The 23,952-nt window shown below is 43.1% G+C and overlaps 1 protein-coding gene across 2 annotated transcripts; it reads right to left on the minus strand.

Annotated features, from left to right (window-relative positions):
• On the minus strand, positions 1 to 4,657 carry LOC145351492 (deoxycytidine kinase 2). Of its 2 annotated transcripts, XM_080201090.1 has the most exons (7): positions 4,508 to 4,657; positions 3,683 to 3,798; positions 3,198 to 3,391; positions 2,866 to 3,013; positions 2,641 to 2,756; positions 1,632 to 1,731; positions 1 to 1,295 (listed from the first exon to the last, which is right to left on the minus strand). In XM_080201090.1, exons 1-7 carry the CDS (start codon positions 4,599 to 4,601, stop codon positions 1,269 to 1,271), a joined length of 795 nt encoding a protein of 264 aa, XP_080057216.1. In that variant the 5' UTR covers positions 4,602 to 4,657; the 3' UTR covers positions 1 to 1,268. The 2 variants fall into 2 exon arrangements, with proteins under 2 accessions (XP_080057216.1, XP_080057217.1); XM_080201091.1 differs by lacking the exon at positions 1,632 to 1,731.
• Between the last annotated feature and the right edge of the window lie 19,295 nt (positions 4,658 to 23,952).

The following is a 23,952-nucleotide window of genomic DNA, read 5'->3' on the forward strand; positions in this document are numbered from 1 at the left end:
TTCAAAAAAGCACATTCAGCAAATACAAAAATGGATTTGAAAATAAACAAAGTGGTTGAAAACAGAACTGATTAATAAATGTTGTAGAATATACAATATGGAAATCTATACTTCACATCTATTTACATTACTACCATTCACATAGGAGCAGTTGTGTCACCACAATTGTTTCTGTTAATGAAAATTGTATAAGTCCCACCTTGAAAGAGATACTATAATTTGCAACGGTTAGAAACAAAAAAAAGCCTACAAAAGATTAAATTAAGCTCCAGAATGTTTCCTAAGAAGGTGGACAGAATGGCATAGCACAAGTACCAAAATACTGAAAAATACTGAGAACATTTTGACAAAAGCAGAAATTTGATACTGATAAATAATGGCAGCACACAGCAAGGCAGTAATAAGTTAACATTACAAATTTTCATCAAAACCAATGGGCAAACAAGGAATAAGGTGAAGTATTGGCAGATTAAATCAACTTGTTTAAAGAGGTGATGCTGGCCACAGTTTTAATTTATTTGCCATTCAACTGAAAGACAGAAATGAACAAGTGTATAACTTGGGAGGTGGAAAAAAAAACTCAAGGAATACACAAGATGGAGATCAGATCTGAAATTGAAACAAAAATTAGCAAGAAGTCCTGGAGAAGAAAACTGATCGAATATGTTTTTCTATATAAAAGATCAGTTGCCAAAAGACAGAACTGGCCAAGGTCAGTAATAGCAGAGTCAGAATGCTACTGAATTAAATCTGAGTTGCATTATAATCCAAGGCATGCTGTCATGTAACACTAAGGATATCAGCGTTACATAGATTATCTTTCAGCAGAAGTTCAACCAGAATAGCTTTACTGATTTACTGTTTATGGCAGTTGGGTATGCACAATATTTTCACAATTCAGTCACTCACACCAGTTCATTAAGAATAATCACCAAACTATAGGTTATGTAGAACTATCTCATTACAATCTAAGCCATGTTATTGTGGAAAATTGGCATTGTTAGCATCATACTTGGACAAAGACTGACAATCATGACAACTTAGTCAACACAGTTTGGAGAGGGGAAAGAAAGGCAAGCAGGAAATACAATAAACATGCATAGGACTGAATGAGAATTGTTTGCATAATAAGTAACTAAGTTACTCTTGCATTATCTGTACAAAATAGTCAAAATATATCTTCAAATGCAGGTATTTGCTTCCAATTCCACAGATTAAACAAAATCAGTGCAATACCAGATAAATATTTTGTAGTCTCTGCCATCATACTATAAATTCTGCAAAAATGCCTTCACCTGTGAACAAGAAATAAAGTTGCAGTGTTACTAATTGTTACAGATGTACTGTTTAACTATTACATACTTCAGCTAACTATTTATTCATTTACATGTATTTTGAAAGTTAATTTCAAAATACTAAAGCAAAATTGTAGAAACTACAATTGCAATGAAAGCCTATTCAACCAACCAGTTCATCACTTTACCCAAAAAACCCTCTCATTTTAGTTGAAAAATTAAAACATATGAATACAGAATTTCAGGTAACTGGACCAACTTAAGTAATAAATTGTTATCATGCAGCTCATGGCCAAATAGAGGAGGTTATTGAAACAGAAATTCAACTCAATTAACCTTATCTAGGATGTCTTCTTGTTTTATCTTGTCATCTTTAAAATCTTCATTGACATCCAACTCCAGAATAGGGATGTCCTTCAAGTATTCAAAGTCAAGCCTGAAATAGTAAAGTATAGAATGTTTGAGGTGGCAAAAAAAAAAGAATTATTGCAAAATTATATTATCCAGACTAGGATAAATCCAAGACTTAAGACGAAACGGGGGGTTCTCATATGCGGAGACTATTTAGCGGGCTTCTCAATGGGCGCCATGGCCTCCATGCATCTCCACCTGCTGGATTTCTGGTGTTGTCAGTTTTGCCAGAAATTGGCACAGAGATGAATAAATTATTTAAATCATGATTTACATCTTATTAGTGGGCCTACTAGCCTCTCCACCCTCGCCAGGACTATTTCACTCCAGCTGGATTTACAACACCTCCCCACAATCAGTAAGTTGGCGGCCCCAACCCCCTGGAATAAAGGGAGGCCCTCCAGGAAGTCAGGAGTGTGTGTGTGTGTGGGGGGGGGAAGGCAGCGGGGTGGTGGTGCCCCTGGGCATTTCCTGGCACTGCCCATCAGGCAGCACCAAGGGGGCAGGGCCTGTGCGTGTGGGGAAGAGAGATCCCACTGCCACTCTGCACTCAGGATTGATGACAGAGGGAGAGTGGACAGCAATCGAGGCAGGGGCTGGCCTGCACATGCCTGGGGGGTCAAGGGGCTAGCCAGCGATCAGGAGGCTGGCAGTCCGGGGCTATGCACACGTGCTAATCTCAGCACACGTGCAATGGCCCACTCAGCATTATGCTACCGGCTTCCCCAGCAGGTTAAGGACCCACCCTGAGCTCTTCAGCATGATTCACTTCCGGGCTCTCTGTGGTGCAGGGTGTGGGAGATTCATTTTGAAAGTCCTGTTGAAAAAAGCATCGTGATTCACTCCCGATCTTACGCAAATTCAGCACTTAGAATTTTTTTGGGTTAATTCCACCCAAGGTGTTAACCAATAAATTCGAATAGGCCCTATGTACCTCATTGTCCGGTTATGAAGCCAACATTCATGTTTGAAATGCAGTTTTTCTAGGTACTCCATCTCAATTCCTTGCTCCTCCTCCCTGCCTCTTAGATGAAGGCGCTCCATACATTTCTACCAAAGAACAAGTGACAGATCTCTATCAATACTAGAATGTCAAGTTAGATTAATATTTTGGAGAAAAGAAACTAAGGCGAAGAAAATAAGTCACTTATTTACTTACTTCAGGGGTTGCTTGGAGGTAGATCATGGCATCCAAGTCAATTTGTGAACCAAACTGGTTTAATATCCAACCATGCCAATCTTGGTAAATGGACCATTCAGTCTCATTAAGATTTCCAGATTCAAACAAATTTGAGGCAAATATATACCTGTTTGGGGAGAGATAAAACTAAATATTATGAATTCATAGCACTCTAAACACTGGAATGAATAAACACAGAACAATTTAATACTTAAAATGAACTTACATTTATTAAAAAGTCAGGTAACTTGGGTAATTTTATATTTCCTATCCCCCCCCACGATTTATAACATTAGAAGTTTGTGCATCACCTGTCACTGTATACAGATCTTTCATAGAACTGTACAGGATGTTCTGCCTCTTGAAGTTTGGCGCTGAATGGCTGAAGCTGTGCCCGAACCCGACTCAGGCAAGCATAGGTTTGAAATGTGTATGCCCATCTGCTTGGTTTGTCATAGAGCATCTGGAGGAGATTACCACCACTCTTTTGGGATGTTGAAAGTTCCTATTTGGTGGGGAGGGGAGGGGGGAATCCAGAAACAAAAAACTGGTTAGGAGAAATTTCACCAAAATCTACACATGAAACTCCAAATGATTACCCAATAGTGCTGTGTTATAATGTTAACTTGAATACAGCAGTTTTTGTCCACAACTCTGGGAGCAGAAATTATTTCAGAAAACTCTGAAGGTAAAACTAAAAAAAAACCGTTTCCTACAACTTTTAAACTGAAACTTACTCCAATAATCCAATCAAATATTGAAAGGCAGTACATTGTATTTCATGTGTGCTAATTACCTGGAATTCATTTTCTGTTGTTTGAACGTTACACCATTTAGCAATAGGCTCAGGTACAACTTCCCATTCATCACTGGCTCTTTCCAATATATGAACAAAAGTAGATTTCCCTGCAGCTGTTAAAAATAAAAAGGTAAAATAAAATACAAGGTATACCTGTCCACTGAAAAGTAGAACTTAATCACGATTAAACATTTGTAAACTTCCATTAGAACCCCAAGCAGCCTGAACACATGCTGTACAGCATGTAGCGGGCACAGAAATTAGAGAACAGGAAACGCTTAAAAAAGTGCATATGCATTTGAAAACATTATTACACAACATTACACAACAGATTTTTGTGCAAAAAGACTGGACAGGAGTGGGGTACATAAAAAGATGCAAGCATGTCATCTCATAAGCAGGGTGACTGTCCTCTAGAATAATTGCCAAATATTCTAAAAATAACAAGTCATTGAATTGTTGTAAACTATTTCAAAGTAGGAAAGAGTTTAATTTTGCTCAAATGGGAGAGGCAGGAAGCAATGGAGAACAATTTTAATTGGCACGTACCGCAAGATCTCCCGCGCAGTCGGTCACCCGATTGAGGAGCAAAAATGTAACAAAATCCAGACTCTCAGCCCAGAATCATCTTATCTCATTCAATTTTAATGCTACCGACTCGGGCAAATGCACTATTTTAAAAACTTTCCTCTTGAAGTTCACAAGTAAAACACTGGAAACTTACTGCCCGCCAAAACATACTGGCGCCAATACGGCTACCTAGAGCCCCCATTTGTGCAAAAACGAATTGGAATATCAGTATAAACGGTTCAGTTCACTCACCAATGTTTCCTTCAATTGAAATCCTCCTCACTCTCTTTTCAAAGCTGTCGTCGAAAGCGGGACTGACACACATTCTTTTCGGAGGAGTAGCCATAGTGCTTGCTGGTAATTCTGCAAGCTCCTTTCAGCAGCGCTTAAAAGTATTTGAAAGTGGCGGGCTCCGTTCGTATTTGTAAGCTCAGAAATCACTCAGCCCGCCTCCCTGCTAGCGTATCTCAATCCAACTACGGAAGTGCTGCCCTACTGTACATTCATTGTAGCCAATGAACTCCACATATTTAACAATGAGGAGCACAATTAAGATTTTTTTCTTCTTTTTATTATTTAATTTTTATTTCATTCTTGAGTTACAAAGCCAATGTTCAGAGTGGACTGGGCAGACCTAACTCCATCTCCTTGTTCCAGAAACCAAATTCAAATGGAATCTAATTCATGGTTCTCACTAGCGAGATAGAAATATAGAAAATAAGAGCAATAGGCCATTCGGCTCTTTGAGCCTGCCCCACCATTCATTTTGATCAGGGCTGATCACCAAATTCAATATCCCCATCTCCCTCCCACCTACATCCCTTGATCCCTTTAGTATTTAATTTATTCTTGAAATCACACAACCTTTCTGTGAAGCTGATAAGACATTGCACGCTATCTTGGGCTTGATACCATGCTTCAACTGAGCCAAAAACTAGCTTCCTATCAATGCCTTCAACCCACACAATAAAGTCTGAAAATGGTCTCTTCGAAGGGCCCTATCAGTTGCCTTATTTAAACGTCAAGCCCCTCTTACCCTTTGCACCCCCCCCCCCCCCCCCAGCCCCACAGGACCTTCTGCAGCCCCCGCCCCGGGCCTCTCCATCATTACCCCCACTCCTGCTCTGCCCAACCCCCTTGGGCCTCACCTTCCCATCCCATCTTGCGACCCCCAGGTCACAGAAGGATCAACCCTATACATTTTCAAGGTCTTCTTTTCATCATGATGTGCAGGTTAAAAACACTTTGTCACAGACAGAATTCATTTAATTTTATGAGGAAACATTCTATGAAGTTTCCAGCCAGTTCCCAGAGGCGAATCAAATACAATTTCAGAATAACTATCCAAATTTATATATTATGATTTATATATTTATGTTTATGTCCTCAAGTTTTGTGCTCTTTGCTGTTTCCTTGTCCTGAAGTCTTGCACTCTGTTTTTCTGTTCCAGACCTCAAGCATGTGTCCGTTTTCAGGTTCTGAAGTCTCACTTTCTGCTGTCTTTTGGTTCTGTTGTCCCTCACTCTTGTTTTTTGGTTTGGAGTCCTCAAACTTCTTGCTGTTTCCTGCCCTGAAATCTTGAACACTCTGCTGTTTTCTGGTCCTAAAGTCTTGCACTCTCTGCTCTTTTTGTGTTCTGAAATCTTGCACTCTGGTTTTAGGTTTTGAAGTCTTGCACTCTGATGTTTCTGGCCCTGAAGTCTCACACTGTTGTTTTCTGCTCCTAATGTATTGCATGCTCTGCTGTATACTTGTGCTGTACAAGGTCTTGCACTCTGCTGTTTTTTTGTCCTAAAGGCTTAGTCTCTGCTGTGTCCTGTCCCAAATCATACATGTACTGCCAGCGGTGATTTTCATAGTAACTTCATTGCAGCGTGAATGTAAGCCTACTTGTGACCAGTAAATAAACTTTAACTTTACTTTTTGGTGGGCAATCTGCCGCTTGGGGGGCCAAACGTAGCCTATCTGAATTCCAAGGGATAGCCCATGAGACATTTTGTAGGCCACTAGTCATATGTGGGGTTGCCACATTCCACTGATTTCCATCCGCATAGTTTTTTTCTGTCTGCTATGAGTGAAGGTAAGCATTTATAGCAGGGCAAATGAAATGAGGTGCATGCTGATTACACACGACATTGACTATGGGAGTCGTTTGCTCCCTCTGCATCCAAAGTGTAAATGTTTATTTTGTTTTTACTATTGAATAATTCTATTAATATATAAATCGTGTAACATTTTCTATAATTCATTATGAATACTTGATGTGCATTAAATGTATTTAATCTTATTCATGGGGGTCATGGTTAGCAAACAAGCCTGATTGCAATTTTGCGGCCCGTTCCACTGAGATGGAGGGCCACTCATATGGCCCACTCACTAGCCTAGGTTGTTCATCACTGCTGTCCATTGTCTTCTACTCCAAAGACTCTCACTGTCTGCTGTCAATTGCCACAAAATCTTGCAAACTTCAGTGTCCCTAAAGTCTCGCAACTCTGCTGTTTCCTGCCAAAAGATCTCACACGCTAGTGTTTTCCACTCTGAAGTATCGCAATCTCTGTTGTCTCCAGCTGCAAAGTTTCTAAATCTCCAGTTTGTTGCCAAAAAGTCTTGCACTCTCTGCTGTTTTCTGCACCAGAGCCTCGTACTCACTGTTGTTTCTGGTTTGGATTCCTTGCACTCTCTGTCCTGAAGTTTCGCAACTTTCTGCTGTTTTCTGGTTCTGTAGTCTCTCATTCTCCACTGTTTTATGGTCCTAAGTCTCACACCTTCTGCTGTTTTCCTGCCCTAAAGCCTCTCACTGCTGTTTCTTGGTCCTAAAGTCTTGCAGTCCATTATTTTCTGACACTAAAGTCCCGCACTCTTTGCTGTGTCAACGAACAAAGAAAATTATAGCACAGCATCAGGCCCTTCAGCCCTCCAAGCCTGCACTGACAATGCTGCCCATCTGAACTAAACCCCCAACCCTTCCGGGGACCATATCCCTCTATTCCCATCCCATTCATATATTTGCCAAGACGCCCCTTAAAAGTCACTATTGTATCTGCTTCCACTACCTCTCCTGGCAACGAGTTCCAGGTGCCCACCACTCTCTGCGTAAAAATCTTGCCTCGCACATCTCCTTTAAAACTTGCCCCTCGCACCTTAAACCTATGCACCCTAGTAATTGACTCTTCCACCCTGGGAAAAAGGTTCTGACTATCCACTCTGTCCATGCCCCTCATAATCTTGTAGACTTCAATCACGTTGTCCCTCAACCTCTGAAGTTCTAGAGTGAACAAACCAAGCTTTTCCAACTTCTCCTCATAGCTAATGCCCTCCATACCAGGTAATATCCTGGTAAATCTTTTCTGTTACCTCACCAAAGTCTCCATATCCTTCTGGTAGTGTGGTGACCAGAATTGAACATTATATTCCTAACTAATGTTTTATAAAACTGCAACAAGCTGCTAAAGCTGGCCAATGTTTAAGTTCAATGCCCAGGCCGATGACAGAAAGCATGCCGTATGCCTTCTTGACTTTCTTCTCCACCTGCGTTGCTACTTTCAGTGACTGTGTATCTGTACACCCAGATCCCTCTGCCTATCAATACTCCTAAGGGTTCTGCCATTTACTGTATATTTCCCATCTCTATTACCTCACATTTGTCTGGATTAAACTCCATCTGCCATCTCTCTGCCCAAGTCTCCAACCAATCCGTATCCTCTGATGGTCCTCATTGCTATCTGCAATTCCACCAACTTTTGTGTCATCCACAAGCTTACTAATCAACCCAGTTACATTTTCCTCCAAATCATTTATATATTCTAAACAGCAAAGGTCCCAGCACTGATCCCTGAGAAACATCACTGGTCACAGCCTCCATTCAGAAATTCACCCTTCCACTGCTACTCTCTGTCTTCTACGACTGAGCCAATTCTGTATCCACCTTGCCAGCTCACCTTTGATTCCATGCGACTTCACCTTCTGTACCAGTCTTCCATGAGGGACCCTGTCAAAGGCCATGTAGACAACTTCCACTGCCCTACTCTCATCAATCATCTTTGTCACTTCCTCAAAAAACTCGATTAAGTGAGAGAGACATGACTTCTCCTTCATAAAACCAAGTTGCCTCTCATTAATGCATCCACTTATTTCCAAGTGTCTCAAAGAATCCTCTCCAATAATTTCCCTACCACTGACGTAAAGCTCACCGGCCTGTGATTACCTGGATTATCCTTGCTATCCTTCATGTCCTCCTGCAAAGTCTCGTGCTTTTCTGGTCATAAGGTCTTGCATTTCCTACTTTTTTCTGGTCCAGCGGTCTTGAACTTTCTGCTGTTCTCTGGTCCAGAACTCTCACATTTTCTGCCATATTTTGGACTTGATGTATTGCACTCCTCTTTTCTGGTCCTGAAGTCTTGCATGGTCTGCTGTTTTCAGTCCTCAATGTCTCTCTCTCTTTGCTATTCTCTGATCCTGAAATCTTCCATACTGCTGTTTTTCGATCCTAAAGTTTTTCACTCTGCTGTTTTCTGGTCCTAGAGTCTGACACTGTTTCCTGATTACTGGTCTTTAAGTCTTGCACTCTTTGCTGTTTCTCGTGCAGAATCCTCGCACTCACTGGTGTTTTCTGGTTCTAAAGTCTTTCACACTCTACTGTCTCCTGCCACATAGTCTTGCTCTCTCTATTGTCTCTTGCCCTGAAGACTCACACTAAGTGCTGTTTCTGTCTCTGAAATTTCCCAGCCTCCACTGTTCATGACCACAAAATCTCTTACTTATCGCTGTCTCTTGTCCTGACGTCTCGCACTCACCAGTTTCCTGCCCCGAAATCTCCCCCTACTGTTATCTCCCGGAGGTCTTGAATTCTCTGCTGTGTCCATGACCAAAATTTCTGCTATTTCCTGTCCCCAAGCTTTGCACACACCGCTGTTTCCTATCCCAAGGTCCCTCACACAATGCTGTCTCCAGCCACAGATCCTCACTCACTGTATCTTGCCCCAAAGTATTGCACTCTCCACTGTTTCCTGTTCATAAAGTCACAGATTCCCTGCTGTTTTCTGGCTCCAAAGTCTCACAATGTCCACTATTTTCGAGTCCTGAAGTCTCACACTTTCTGTTTTCTCTGGTCCAGAACTATTGCATTCTCTACTGTTTTCTAGTCCTGAAGGCTCACATACTCTGCTGTATCTGGCACTGAAGATTTGCACTTTCTACTGATTTCTGGTCTTGAATTATGCAACTTTCTGCTGATTTCTCATTATGAAATCTCAAACTCTCTGTTGTTTGGAGGCTCTAATGTCTCTCACTCCTTCCTGATTTTTAGTGCTGTCATCTACACTGTGCTCATTTCTGGTCCTGATGTCTCACAGCATCCTGTTCTTATAGTGTGCTGAAATCTCGTACTTTCTGGTCATAAATTCATGCACTCTCTGCTGTCCTCTGGCCCCAATGCCTCTCACTCTCCACATTTCTGTAATCCTGAAGTCATTCACACCAGTTTTATGGTCCTAAATTCTGACACTCTCCTGATTTCTAGTCCTGATGACTCAGAGCTTTCAGCTGATTTTTTGTCCTGAAATGTCACAATTTCTGCCATTCCCTGGTCCACAATTCTTGCACCCTTGGTTGTTTTCTGATCCTAAAGTCTTGTATTCTCTTCTGTTTTCTAGTTCTGAAGTCTTGGAGTCTCTGCTGTTCTCTGTCCAGCACTATCATACTGCCTGCTGTTTCCTGCCACAAAATCTCTGATTCTCAAGTGATTCCTCCGAAGGCTGTCACTCTGTGCATTTTTCTGCTCCTAAGTCTCTCAATCTCCACTCTTTTCTGCCCTAATGTCTCTCAGGTTCTGCTATTTCCTGCCACAAAGTCTTGCACTCTCTGCTGTCTCCTACCCCGAAGTCTCGCACTCACTGCTGTTTCCTGTCCTAAAATCTCTCACTCTCGGCTATTTCTGTCTCCCAAGTCCTGCACTCTCCAATGTCTCCTGCACAATATCCCTCACACCCAGCTGTCTCAGCCAGAGTCAGTCTGTTGGCTGTCTCCTGCCCCAAAGTAGTGCACACTCCACTGTTTTTTGGTGTTAAAGCTGTGTACTCACTGCTGTTTTCTCATCCTGAAGTCTCACACTCTCTTCTGTTTCCTGGTCAAAAAGTCACACAATCCCTGTTTTCTGGCTCCAATCTCTCTATCTCTCCACTGTTCTCTGATCCTGATGTCTTTCACTCTGCTGTTTACTGATCCTATAGTCTCGGACTCTCTTCTGATTGCTAGTTGTGATGTCTCACATCCTCAGCTGTTTTCTCATCCTGAAGCTTCTCAATTACTGCTTTTTTTTAATCTTGATGCACTCTGCTGTTTTCTGGTCTGAACATCTTTCACTCTGCCATTTTCTGGTTCAGTATCCCTCCCTCTCTGTTGTTTCTGTGTCCTAATATCTCACATGCTCTCCTAATTACTGGTTCTGAAGTCACACATTCTCTGCTGATCTCTGGTCCTGATATCTCAACTCTCTGCTGATTTCTCCTCCTGAAATCTTGCATGAAATGCTGTATTCTAGTCCTGAAGTCTCACACTCTGCCATTTACTGGTTCTGGAGTCTCTTCACAGATTCCTGATCCAAAATCTCTCATGCTCCATTGTCTTCAACCACAAAATATCTCATTCAACTGTGGCCTGCCCCAAAGTCTCTCACGATTGGTTTTCTCCTGCTAGAGTCTCACTCTCTCAAATGTCTCCTGCCCCAAAGTATTGCACTCCATATTGTTTTCTAGTCATAAAGCCTCGTTCATACTCACTGCTGTTTTCTTGTCCTGAAGTCTTGCTCTCTCTTCTGTCTCCTGGTCATAAAGTCACACAATCTCTGCTGTTATCTGGCTCCAATGTCTCTATCTCTCCGCTGTTCTCTGATCCTGATGTCTTTCACTCTCTGCTGTTTTCTGGTCGTAAAGTCTGGCACTTTCTCCTAATTTCTATTCCTGATTTCTGACAACTCATTTGGCGTCCTGAAATATCACACTTTAATTTTTCCTAGTCCAAAATTTTCACGCTCTTGCTACTTTCTGATCCTAAAGTCTCTAAATTGTAGCCTGCCCCATGGTCTCTCACATTCCATTGTCTCCTGCCTCATTGTCTCACACAGCCACTGTTTCCTGCCCATAAATCTTTCAGTCTCCACCGTTTCCTTCCCAGAAGTCTCGAATCTATGCTGTTTCCTATAACAATGTTTTATATACTCCGTCATCCTTTGTCCAGCGTCTCTCACTCACTGTTGTTTCCTGCTATGACATCCTTCACTCTCCACTGTTGCCTCCCTCAAAGTTGCAAACTCCCACTGCTTCCTGCACTGGACTCTTGATGTCTCTGTCGTTTTCTGGTCCTCAAGTCTCACAGTCTCTGCTCTTTCCTGCCACAAAATCTCTCATTCTTAAGTGTTTCCTATTCCAAAGTCTCTCACTCTGGTTTTTTTCCTAGTCCTAAGTCTCTCAATCTCTGCTCTTCCCTGCCCTGAGATTTCAATTTCTGCTTTTCCTGCCACATTGGCTCACACTCTCCACTGTTTCTGGCCCTGAAGTCCTGCACTCTCCCATGTCTCCAGCCCCAAGATCCCTCACACTCCACCATCTCCAGCCATCGCTTCTCATTGTCTCAGCTATCACCTGCCCTGAAATATTGCACACTCTGCTGTTTTCTGTTCATAAAGCCTCATACCCACTGCTCGGTACTGGTCCTGAAGTCTTGCACTCTCCTATTTTCTGGTCCTAAAATCTCTCTGCTGTCTCCTGCTCCAAACCTCTTTCACTCCCCTGTCTTCCACCCTAAAATCTCATTCACTCAGCTCTGGTCTTCCCAAAGTCTCTCACACTCTTATCTCCTGGCATACCATTTCTACTCTGTCCGACATCTCCTGCCCTGAAGTCTCACCCAGCCGATGTTTCCTTCCCATAAATTTCTTACTCTCCACTGTCTCCTTCCCAGAGGTCTCAAATTCTCTGCAGTTTCCTGCCACAAAGCCTCATGCTCAACTTCTTACGACCCTAAATTTCTCAGTTTCCACAGTTTCCTGCCAAAATGTCTTTCTTATATGCTTTGTTGTCTCCTGCACCAAAATCTCTCACTCACCATTGTTTCCTGCCACGAAATCTCTTCCCCTCCACACTTACCTTTCTTGAAATCGGGAGCTCTCTGCTGCTTCCTGCACTGGATTCTGGGAGTCTACTGTTGTTTTGGTCCTGAGATTTTGCGCTCTCTGCTCCTTCCTGGACCTCAATTTCCACTCTTTCCTACACTGAAGTCTCTCAGTTTCTGCTATTTCCTGCCATGGTGTCTCGCACTCCCCGCTATTTCTGACCCTGAAGTTCCAGCACTCTCCAATGCCTCCAATCCCAATGTCCCTCACACTCCACCATCTCCAGCCACAGAGTCTTGCTCTCTCAGTTACCTCCTGCCCCAAAGTATTGCACGGTCCGCTGTTTTCTGGTCATAAAGCCTCATACTCATTGCTGGTTTCTGGTTCTGAAGTCTCGCACTCTCTGTTTTTTTCTGGCCCCCATAGTCTTGAACTATGTGCTGTTCTCTAATCCTGATGTTTTGCCCTCTGTTATTTTCTGGTCCTAAAAGCTGGCATTCTCTTCTGATGTCTTGCACTCTTGGCTGGTTTCTCAACTTGAAATCTCTCAATTTCTGCAGTTTGCCATTCCTAAAGGCTTGTACTCTGCTGTTGTCTGGTCTTAAAGTCTCGCATCCTTCCTGATTACCGGATCTGAAGTCATGATGCATTCTCCGCTGATTTCGTGTCTTGAGATCGCAAACTGAATGCTATTTCTTGTCATGAAATCTTGCACCTAATGCTGTTCACTGGTCCTGAAGTTGCTCTTCTGTCTCCTGATATAAAAATCTCTCACTCTGCTGACATCTACCGCAAAATCTCACTCCATTGTTTGCTACTACAGAGTAGTACTCTCTCCAATGTCTCCTGCCCTGAAAAATCACACAGCCGCTGTTTTCGTCCATAAATCACTCGTTCTCCACTATTTCATTCTCCACTGTTTGGTCCTAAAGTCCTGATGTCTCACAACGTTCTGCTGATTTTGGTTCCCAGAAGTCTCCCAGCTTTCTATTGATACTGGTCCTGAAGTCTTGCATTCTGCTGTTTTCTAACAGTCTCTCACTGTCCACAGCTCTTTGATCCTGATGTCTGGCATGCGTCTGTTTTCTGATCCTAATGTTGCTTTTCTCTAGTCCGAAGACCTGGCACTCTATGAAGTCACACATTCTCTGCTGATTTCTGGTCAAAACTCTTGCACTCTCCTCCATTTGCAGGACCTGAAGTCTCTCCCCTGTCTCCTTCAATGAAATCTCTCACACTCCATTCTCTTTTACCCCAAAATCTCACAGACTCTGCTATAGCTTGCCCCAAAGTCGCACACTGTTGTTTACTGGCACAGAGTCTCACTGTCTCTAATATCTCCTACCCCAAATGCTCACTCAGCCAATATTTCCTGCCTGTAAATATCTCACTTTCCACTGTTACCTTCCCAGAAATTTCAAACTCGTCACTGTTTCCTGCCACAGTGTCTCGGGCTCAGCTGTTTATGACCCTACGGTCGGAATTTTCCCGGTGCACCCGCCCCGATTTGGGGGGTGGGCGAGGCTCGGAGAACAGCATTCTCCTTTGGCCTCAGGTGGGATTGTACGAACCTCGGGCAGACATGTTGGTAAAATTCCACCCTAAATTTCTCAATCTGCACATTTTCTTCCAAAATGTCTTCCATTATCCGTTGTTTCCTGCACCAAGGTCCCTCACTCACAATGTTCCTGTCACAAAATTGCTCACTTTTCACAGTTTCCTTCCCAGAAGCTGCACTCTTCTGTTTTCTACACTGAAATTTTGAACTCTCTGCTTTTTTTCTGGTCTGCAAGTCTTGCATTTTGTCTGTTCACTGGACTAAATCTCTCACAAAGTCTGCTGATTGCTTGTCTTGAGATCTTGCACGCTCTTGATTTCTAGTTCTGATATCTCACCATGTTCTGCTGATTTCTGATCCCTAAAGTCTCACAACATTCTGCTGATACCTGGTCCTGAAGTCTCGCACTAAATGCTTTTTTCAGATCCTGAAGTCCTTCCCTCTGCTGTTTGCTGGTCCTAAAGCCCACCACTCTCTCTAGATTTCTAGTCCTTTTTTCTCACATCTTTCTGCTGATATCTGAAGTGTTGCCCTCTTGTTCACTAGTCATAAATCTCACAACTTCCTGCTGTTTTCTGATCCTGAAGTATTGCACTCTGCCCTTTTCTGATCCTGCAGTCCATCATTGTCTGCTGTTTTCTGGCCCTAAAATTTCCCACTCTCTCCTGATTCCTGCAACTGAAGTTATGCATAATCTGCCAATTTCTGGCCCTGACATCTCACAACTTTCTGCTGACTTCTCATCCTGAAATTTTGCATTTCCATCGTTTTCAGAACCTGAAGCCTCTCCACTGTCTTCTGCCCTACAGTCTCTCAGACTCCACTGTCTTCTACCCTGAAATCTCACACACTTCACTGTAGCCTGCCCCAAAGTCTCACACTCAGTTGTCTCCTGCTACAGAGTCTTGCCCTCTCCGGTGTCTCCTGCACCAAAGTCTGTCAATCACCACGGTTTCCTTCCTCAAAGTCTTGAACTCTCTGCTGTTTCCTGCCACAAAGACTTGCACTCAGCTTCTTACGATCCTAAATCTCTCAATCTCCACATCTTCCTGCCAAAAAGTGTTCCACTCTCTGTTATCTCCTGCACCATGGTCTCTCACTCACCGCTGTTTCCTGCTACAAGATCTCTCACTCTCCACAATGTCCTTTCCATGAAGTTTCCATCTCTCCGCTGTTTCCCACACTGAGATCTTGAACTCTCTGCTTTTTTTTGGTCTTAAAGTCTGGCATTCTCTCCTGATTTCTAGTCCTGATGTCTCCCAGCTTACGGCTGATTTCTGAACCCCAGCATCTCACTACTTCTGCTGATATCTAGTCCTGAAGTCTTGCACTATCAACTGTTTTCTGGTCCAGAAGTCTAGTAATCTCTGCTGTTTTCTGGTCCTGAAGTGTTTCACTTTGCTTTTCTCTCGTTCTAAAGATTTGCACTCTCTCCTGATTTTTATTCCTGATGTCTCACAATGTTCTGCTGATTTCTAGCACCCGAAGTCTCCCATCTCTCTGCTGATACCTGGTGCTGATGTTTCGTACTTTCTGTAGTTTTCTGGTCATAAAGTCAGGCACTCTGCTGTTTTCTGGCCCCAGTGTCTCTCACTGTCCACTGTTCTCAGATTCTGATGTCTTGCACTCTGCTGTTTTCTGGCTCTAAATCCTAGTACTTTCTCCTGATTTCTAGTCCTGTCTTCTCACATCTTTCTGCTGATATCTGGTCCCTGAAGTGTCACACTCTCTTCTGTTTCCTAGCTGTAAAGTTTGAAACTCTCTGCTGTTCCCTCCACTGTTTCATCCCCGGATATCTCAAACTCTCTGCTGTTTTCTGCCACAAAGTCTCGCACTCAGCTTTTTACGACACTGAATTTGTCAATCTCCACATTCTCCTGCACTGAAGTCTGTCAATCACTGCAGTTTCGTTCCTCAAAGTCATATGCTGTCCGTTATTTCCTGCACCGAAGACTTCATTCACCATTGTTTCCTTCCTGGAAGTGTCAAACTTTCACCTGTTTCCTGCTGTTTTCTGAACCTCATGTCTTGCACTTTTGGCTGTTTGCTGGACCAGATCGCTTGCACTCTTTGCTGATTTCTGGTGCCTTAAGTCTTGCACTCGCTGTGGTTATAAGATCTTGCACTCCCTGCTGCACCCTGGTCCAGAATTCTCAAACTCTCTATTGCTTCTTGGTCCTGAGGTCTCACAACCTTCTGCTTATTTCTGATCTTGAAGTCCCCCAATCTCTGCATGTTGCAGATCCAAACGTCTTGAACACTCTGGTATTTATCAGCATTTGAGAAAGGATATATTGGCCTTGGAGGGAGTACAGAGAAGGTTCACCAGGCTGATACCAGAGATGAGGGGGTTAGCTCATGAAGAGAGATTGAATAGACTGGGTCTGTACTCGTTAGAGTTTAGAAGGCTGAGGGAGGATCATATAGAGACTTACAAGATAATGAAGGGGCTAGATAGGGTAGAGGTAGAGAGATTCTTCCCACTTAGAAAGGATAGCAGAACTAGAGGGCACAGCCTCAAAATAATTCAGGGGTCGGGGGCGGGGGGGGGGATGCAGTTTAGAACAGAATTGAGGAGGAACTTCTTCACTCAAAAGGTGGTGAATCTCTGGAATTCTCTGCCCGTTGAAGTGGTGGAGGCTATCCTGTTGAATATATTTAAGTCACAGGTAGATAGAATTCTGATAGACAAGGGAATTAAGGGTTATGGGGAGAAAGCAGGAAAGTGGAACTGATCCACTTCAGATCAGCCATGATCTTATTGAATGGCGGGGCAGGCTCAAAGGGCTAGATGGCCTATTCCTGCTCCTATTTCTTGTGTGCTTATGTTTTCAGGCCCAAAACACTTGCAGTTTACCATTTTTTGATCATGAAGTCTTGCACCCTGCACTTTTCTGGTCCAGATGTCGTTCTTTCTGCTGTGTTCTGGTCTTAAGGTCTGGAACTCTCTCCTGATTTCTGCTTCTGAAGTCTAACAATGTTGTGATGATTTCTGATCCCTGAGGTCTTGCACTTTCTACTGATTTCTCGTCCTGCAGTCTTGCACACTATTCCTGATGTCTCACAACATTTTGCTGATTCCTGATTTTTGAAGTCTCCCAACTTTCTGCTGATACCTGGTCCTGAAATCTCATACTTTCTGCTATTTTCCAATGTCTCTCACTGTCCACTGTTATATGATCCTGATGTGTTGCTCTTTGCTGTTTATGGCTTGTAACATCTTTAACTCTGTGTTTTCTGCTCCAAAAATCACGCAATGTCTCCTGATTTCTAGTCCTAATGTCTCATGACTTATTGCTGATTTCTTGTCCCTGAAGTCTCACACTCTCTGTGGTGTCCTGGTCATAAAGTCCTCCATTCGCCATTGTTTCCTGGTCCAGAATTCTCAAATTCTCTGCTGTTTTCTGGTCCTGAGGTCTCACAACTTTCTGCTTAATTCTGACCTTGAACTCCCTCTATCTCTGCTGTTTTTTTGGCTCTGAAGTCTTGAGCACTCCAGTGTTTTCTGGTCCGGAACTCTTGCATTCTCTGCCATTTTCTGACTGTGAAGTCTTGAATCCTGCTGTTGTCTGGACCAGACTGTCTTTCATTCAGCTGTGTTCTGATCCTCAGGACTGGCATTCTCTCCTGATTTCTGGTCCTGATGCCTCACAACATTCTCCTGCTTTCTGGTTCCTGAGGTCTTGCACTTCCTTCTGATTTCTCATCCTGATGTCTCGCACTCTTTGCTGCTTTCTGGTTCTGAGGACTCAACCTTCTGTTCCTCTCAGTCCTTGAAGTTCCTCAATCTTTGCTGTTCTCTGATCCAGAAGTCTAGAATTTTTGTACTCTTCCATTTTCTGATCACGAAGACTTGCGCCCTGCTCTTTTCCGGTCCAGATGTCTTTTATTCTGCTGTCATAAGATCTTGTACTCTCTATTGATTCTGCTGTCATAAGATCTTGCACTCTCTGTTGATTTCTCATCCTGAGGTCTTGCGCTCACTCTTGATTTCTAGTTCTGAAGTCTATGTTCTGTTCATTTCTGATCCCTGAAGTCTTAACTTTCTTCTGATACCTAATCCTAAAGTCTCTCACTTTCTGCTGTTTTCTGGTCATAAAGTCAGACACTTTGCTCATTCCTGTCCCCAATGACTCTCACTATCCACTGTTCTTGAATCTTGATGTAATTCACTTTGCTGTTTCTGGGCCAAAAGTTTTGCACTCTCTCCTGATCTCCAGTTCTGACATTTCACAACTTTCTGCTGTTCCCTAGTCCAGTATTCTCACATACTTTGCTGCTTTCTGGTTCTGAGCACTTATTACTTTCTGTTCCTGTCAGATCTTGAAGTCCCTCAATCTCTGCTGTTTTCTGGTCCATAAAAACTGTTTTTTTCCTGGCCCAGAATTCTCATACGATTATCTGTTTTCAGGTCCTGAAGTATCGCAGTCTCTGCTGTTTTCTGGTCCTGAAGCCACTCACTCTGTTGTTTTTTGGTCCAAAGGTTTAGCATCCTCTCCTGACTTCCACTCATGATATCTCACAACGTTCTGCTGATTTCTGGTCCCAGAAATCTCCCAACTTTCTGCTGATACCTGGTCCTGAAATCGCTCACTTTCTTCTGTTTCCTGGTCATAAAGTCAGGCACTCTGCTGTTTTCTGGCCTCAGTGTCTCTCACTGACTACTGTTCTTTGCTCCTGATGTCTTTCACACTGCTGTTTACTGGTCCTTAAGTCTGCCACTCTTTCGATTTCTAGTGCTGTTTTCTCACACCTTTCTGCTGATTTCCAGTCACTAACTAAACTCCCACACTCTTTTCTGTTTCTGCTCATAAATTCTCACACTCTGCTGTTCACTCATTCAGAATTCTCTCACTCTCTGCTGTTTCCAGGTCCTAAATCTTGCAACTTACTGCTAATTTCTGATCCTGAAGTATCACACTCTGTTGATTTCTGGTCTTGAATGTCACAACTTTCTGCTGATTTCTGGTCCTGAAATCTCACTGTCCATTGCTTTCAGGACCTGATGTCTCGCCATTGTCTTGCTCTACTGTCTTTTATGCCTAAATACGATACCCTCCATAATGGCCTGCGTTTCAAACTCTGTTGTCTCCTGTCACAGAGTCTCGCCCCTCCGATGTCTCCTGTAACAAAGTCCCAGAAATCTCTGCTCTTTCCTGCCACAAAATCTCACACTCAACTTTTTAATGACCCTAAATCTCTCAATCTGCACATTTTCCTGCCTAAAAGTCTTCCACTCTCCATTATGTCCTGCACCAAAATCTCTCACTCACTGCTGATTTGTGCCACAAAATCTCTCACTCTCCATTTTTTCCTTCCCGGAAGTGCCAAACTCTCACCTGTTTTCTGCGCCAAAATCTTGAACTCTGCTGTTTTCTGGTCTACAAGTCTTGCACTTTCAGCTGTTCTCTGGAGCAGAACACTCGCATTCTCTGCTGATTTCTTGTTCTGATGTCTTGCACTTGTTTTTGATTTCTTGTTCTGATGTCACATCATGTTCTGTTCATTTCTGGTCCTTAAAGTCTCACAACTCTGTGCTCTTTCCTGGTCCTGAAGTCTCTCAATCTCTCCTGTCTTCTGGTCCCAAGGTTTGGGATCCTCTCCCGATTTCCAGTCCTGAAGTCTCCCAGCTTTTCTTTGATATTTGGTCCTGAACTCTCGCAATTTCTGCTGTTGTCTAATCATAATGTCTCTCACTGTCCACTGTTCTCTGATCCTGATGTCTTCCATGCTGCTGTTTTCTGGTCCTAAAGTATTTCACTCGACCGTTTTCTGGTCCTAAAGCCTTCAACTCTCTTGATTTCTAGTCTCATTTTCTCAAAACTTTATGCTGATTTCTGGTCACTGAAGTGATGCATTCTCTTCTGTTTCCTGGTCATAAATACTTGTATTCTCTGCTGTTTTCTGGTCCAAATTGTCACAACTTTCTGCTGTTCTCTGATCCTGAAGTCATGCATTCTGCTTTCTGGTCCTGCAGTCTCTCCTTCTTTGCTGTTTTCTGGTCCTAAAATCTACCCAGATTTCTTCCTCTGAAGTCATACATTCCTTGCTGGTTTCTGGTCCTGACATCTCAAAACTTTCTGCAGACTTGTGGTCCTGAAATCTCACACTGTCCACCATTTTCAGAAATTGAAGTCTCTCCACTGTGTCCTGCTTTAAAGTCTCTCAGACTGCAATGTCTCCTACCTCAAAATCTCACATTCTCTGCTATAGCCTGCCCCAAAGTCTCACACTTAGTTGCCTCCTGCCACAGGCTCTCGCTTTCTCCGGTGTGTCCTGCATCAAAGTTTCCCAATCACTATAGTTTCTTTCCTGGAAGTTTCTGTGGTGCCCTGGTCATAAGATCTTGCACTCCCTGCTACCCCTGGTCCAGAATTCTTGAACTTGGCTGCTTTCTGATCCTGAGCTATCACAACTTTCTGCTTATTTCCGATCTTGAACTCCCTCAATCTCTGCTGTTTGCTGGTCCAAACGTCATCAACACTCTGGTGTTTTCTGGTCCGAAACTCTTGCACTCTTCCATTTTCTCATTGTGAAAACTTGCACCCTGCTGTTTTCTGGTCCAAATGTCTTTCTTTCTGTTGTGTTCTGGTCTTGAACTCTGGAACTCTCTCCTGATTTCTCAACACGTAGTTTAACAATTTTCTGATGATTTCTGATCCCTTAAGTCTTGCACTCTCTACTATCTCTGGTCCTGCAATCTTGCACTGTCCCATGATTTCTAGTTCTGTGTTTCACCATGTTCTCTTGATTTCTGGTCCTTAAAGTCTCACAACTTTCTGCTGAAAACTTGTCCTGAAGTCTGCTGTTTTCTGGTCAAAGAGTCTGGTGTCCTCTCCTGTTTTCCATCCTAATGTCTCACAAGTTTCTACTGATATCTGCTCCTAAAGTCTCGAACTATATGCAGTTTACAGGTTGTGAAGTCTTGGTACATACACTCTTTGTTCCCTGGTCCTGAGATCTCACAACTTTCTGCTCTTTTTTGATTGTGAAGTCTCTCAAGCTCAGCTGTTTTCCAGAGCTGAAATCCTTCACTCCGCTGTTTACTGACCCAAACATCTGGCCTCCTCTTATGATTTCTGGTCCCGATGTCTCACACACTTTCCACTGATACCTAGCCCTGACATCTAGTACTAGGTGCTCTTTTCTGATCCTGAAGTCATTCACTCTGCTGTTTTCTGGTCCAAAGGTCTGGCATTCTGTTCTGATGTCTTGTCCTGATGTCTCTTGATGTTCTGCTGATTTCTGCTCCCAGAAGTCTTCCAAATTTCTGCTGATGCCTGGTACTGAAGTCTCACAATTTCTGCTGTTTTCTGGTGATAAAGTCAGGCACTCTACCTGTCTTGTACTTTGCTGTTTTCAGGTCCTAAAGTATTTCAGTCTGCTGTTTTCTGTTCCTAAAGCCTGCCACACTTTCTTGATTTCTAGTCCTGTTTTTTCACATCTTTATGATTTCGGACACAGAAGCCTCTCCTTCTCTGATCTTTTCTGGTCCTAAAAGCTTGCACTGTCTCTTGATACGTTCCTCTGAGGTCATGTATTCTCTGCTGATTTCTGTCCCTGACATCTCACAACTTTTTGCTGAGTTCTGGTCCTGGAATCTCACACTCTCCACCATTTTCAGAACCTGCAGTCTCTCCACTGTCTCCTGCCCTAAAATCTCTGACACTCCATTGTCTTCTACCACAAAATATCACATAGTCCACTATGGCCTGCCCCAAGGTCTCACACTCAGTTGTCTCCTGCCACAAAGTCTTCTTCTCTCTGATGTTTCCTACACCAAAGTCTCTCAATCACTGCTGTTTCCTTTCCAGAATCTCGAACTCTCCGCTGTTTCCTGCCACAACGTTTCACACTCAACTTGTTATGACCCTAAATCTCTCAATCACCACATTTTCCAGCCGAAAAACGTTACATTCTCCATTGTCTCCTGCACCATAGTCTCTCATTTACTGCAGCTTCCTGCCACAAATTCTCTCACCCTCCACACTTTCCTTCCCAGGAGTTTCAAACTCTCCTGTTTCCCACACTGAGATCTTGAACTGGTCCGCACTTTTTGCTGTTCTAAAACTCTCGCAATTTCTCTGCTGATTTCTCATCATTATGTCTTGCACTCACTCTTAACTTCTATTTCTGATGTCACATCATTATCTGTTGATTTCTGTAACCTAAGGTCTCACAACTTTCAGCTGATACCTGGTCTTACTATCTGTTGATATCTGGTCCTGTAACTTTGAACTTTCTGCTGTTTTCTGGTCTGGAATTCTTGTACTCAATGCTGTTCTTTGATTCTGATGTTCAATCTGGTGTTTTCTGGTGCAAAAGTCTGACATCCGCACCATTTTTTTTCCTGATGTCACAAAGTTCTGCTGATTTCTGGTCCCAGACATCCCCCAACTTTCTGCTGATACCTAGTGTGGACTTCTTGCTCTTGCTGCTGTTTTCTGGTCATAGTCTTGCACTCTGCTGCTTTCCAGCACCAATGTCTCTCACTGTCTGATATTATCTGATCCTGATGTCTTGCACTTTGATGATTACGGCTTTCACTCCACTGTTTTATGTCCAAAGGTTTGGTGTTCCCTCCTGATTTCTAGTCCCAGTGTCTCACAATTTATTGCTGATGTCTGGTGCTTGAAGTCTTGCACTCACTGTGGTGTCCTGGTCATAAGATTTTACACTTCCTGATGTTCCTGGTCCAGAATTCTCAAACTCTCTGCTGCTTTCTGGCCCTGAGGTCTCTCAATTTTCAGTTTATTTCTCATCTTGAGGTCCCTCAATCTCTGCTATTTGCTGGTTCAAATGTTTTGAACATCCAGTGCTTTCTGGACCGACAGTCTTGCACTCTTCCATTTTTTAATTGTGAATACTTGCATCCTGCTGTTTTCTGGTCCAAGTGTCTTTCTTTCTGCTACTTGCTGGTCTTACGTTCTGATCCCTGAGGTCTTGCACTCTCTATTGATTTCTCGTCCCGCAGTCATGCACTCTATTCCTGATGTCTCATAGTGTTTCTGCTAATTTCTGGTCCCAGAATTCTTCCAACTTTCTACTGATACCCCGTCCTGTTTTCTGGCCCAAATGTCTCTCACTGTCCACTGTTCTCTGATCTTGATGTCTTGCTCTTTGCTGTTTATGGTTTGTAACAGCTTTCACTCCACTGTTTTCTGGTCCAAAGGTGTGACACTGTCTCCTGATTTCTAGTCCTGATATCTCACAACTTATTGCTTATTTCTTGTCCTTTAAGTTTCACACTTTCTGTGATGTCCTGGTCATAAGGTTCTGCATTCCCCATTGTCTCCTGGTCCAGGATTCCCAAATTCTTTGTTGCTTTCTTGTCTGTGGTCTCATAATTTTCTTCTTACTTCTGACCTCGAATTCCCTCAATCTGTGTTAATTTTTGATCCTGAAGTCTTGAACGTTCCAGTATTTTCTGGTGCGAAACTCTTGCCCTCTTCCATTTTTTGATTGTGAAGTCTTGCACCCTGCTGTTTTCTGGTACAAATGTCTTTCTTTCTGCTATGTTCTGGTCTTAAAGTCTGGCATTCTCCTAATTTCTGGTCCTGATGTCTCACAATGTTCTGATTATTTCTGATCCCTGAAGTCTTCCACTTTTTACTGACTTCTCGTCCTGCAGCCTTGCACTCTCGATTGATTTCTAGCTGTGATGTTTCATTGTGTTCACTTGACTTCTGGTCCTGAAGTTTCACAACTTTTGGCTGATATGTGGTCCTTAGATCTTGCAACTTTCTGCTGCTTTCTGGTCCTAAAGTCTTTCACTCCTGCTGTTTTCTTATTGAAAACTCTGGCATCCTCTCGATTTCCAGTCCTGATCTCTCACAACTTCCTGCTGATACCCCGTCGTGGAGTCTCGTACTATATACTATTTTCTGGTCCAAAGGTCTCACGCTCTCTACTGTTCCCCGGTCCTGAATTCTCGCACTCTGAGCTGTTTTCTGAGTCTGAAGTCTCACATCTTTCTGATGATTTCTAGTCCTCACAACTTTCTGCTCTTTTCTGATCCTGAAGGCTCAGTCT

The sequence above is a fragment of the Carcharhinus amblyrhynchos genome, chromosome 13, assembly GCF_965287045.1.
Source record: "Carcharhinus amblyrhynchos chromosome 13, sCarAmb.v2.hapA, whole genome shotgun sequence".
Lineage (NCBI taxonomy): Eukaryota > Metazoa > Chordata > Chondrichthyes > Carcharhiniformes > Carcharhinidae > Carcharhinus > Carcharhinus amblyrhynchos.

What these genes read in the sequence shown, in the direction of transcription:
- LOC145351492 (XM_080201090.1), bottom strand. Translation starts at nt 4,601, where the DNA reads ATGGCTACTCCTCCGAAAAGAATGTGTGTCAGTCCCGCTTTCGACGAC. An exon ending in ACCTCCAAGCAACCCCTGAA is followed by an intron (nt 2,757 to 2,865) that starts GTAAGTAAATAA and finishes GTTCTTTGGTAG; the next exon opens with AAATGTATGGAGCGCCTTCA. An exon ending in CTTCATAACCGGACAATGAG is followed by an intron (nt 1,732 to 2,640) that starts GTACATAGGGCC and finishes TTACTATTTCAG; the next exon opens with GCTTGACTTTGAATACTTGA.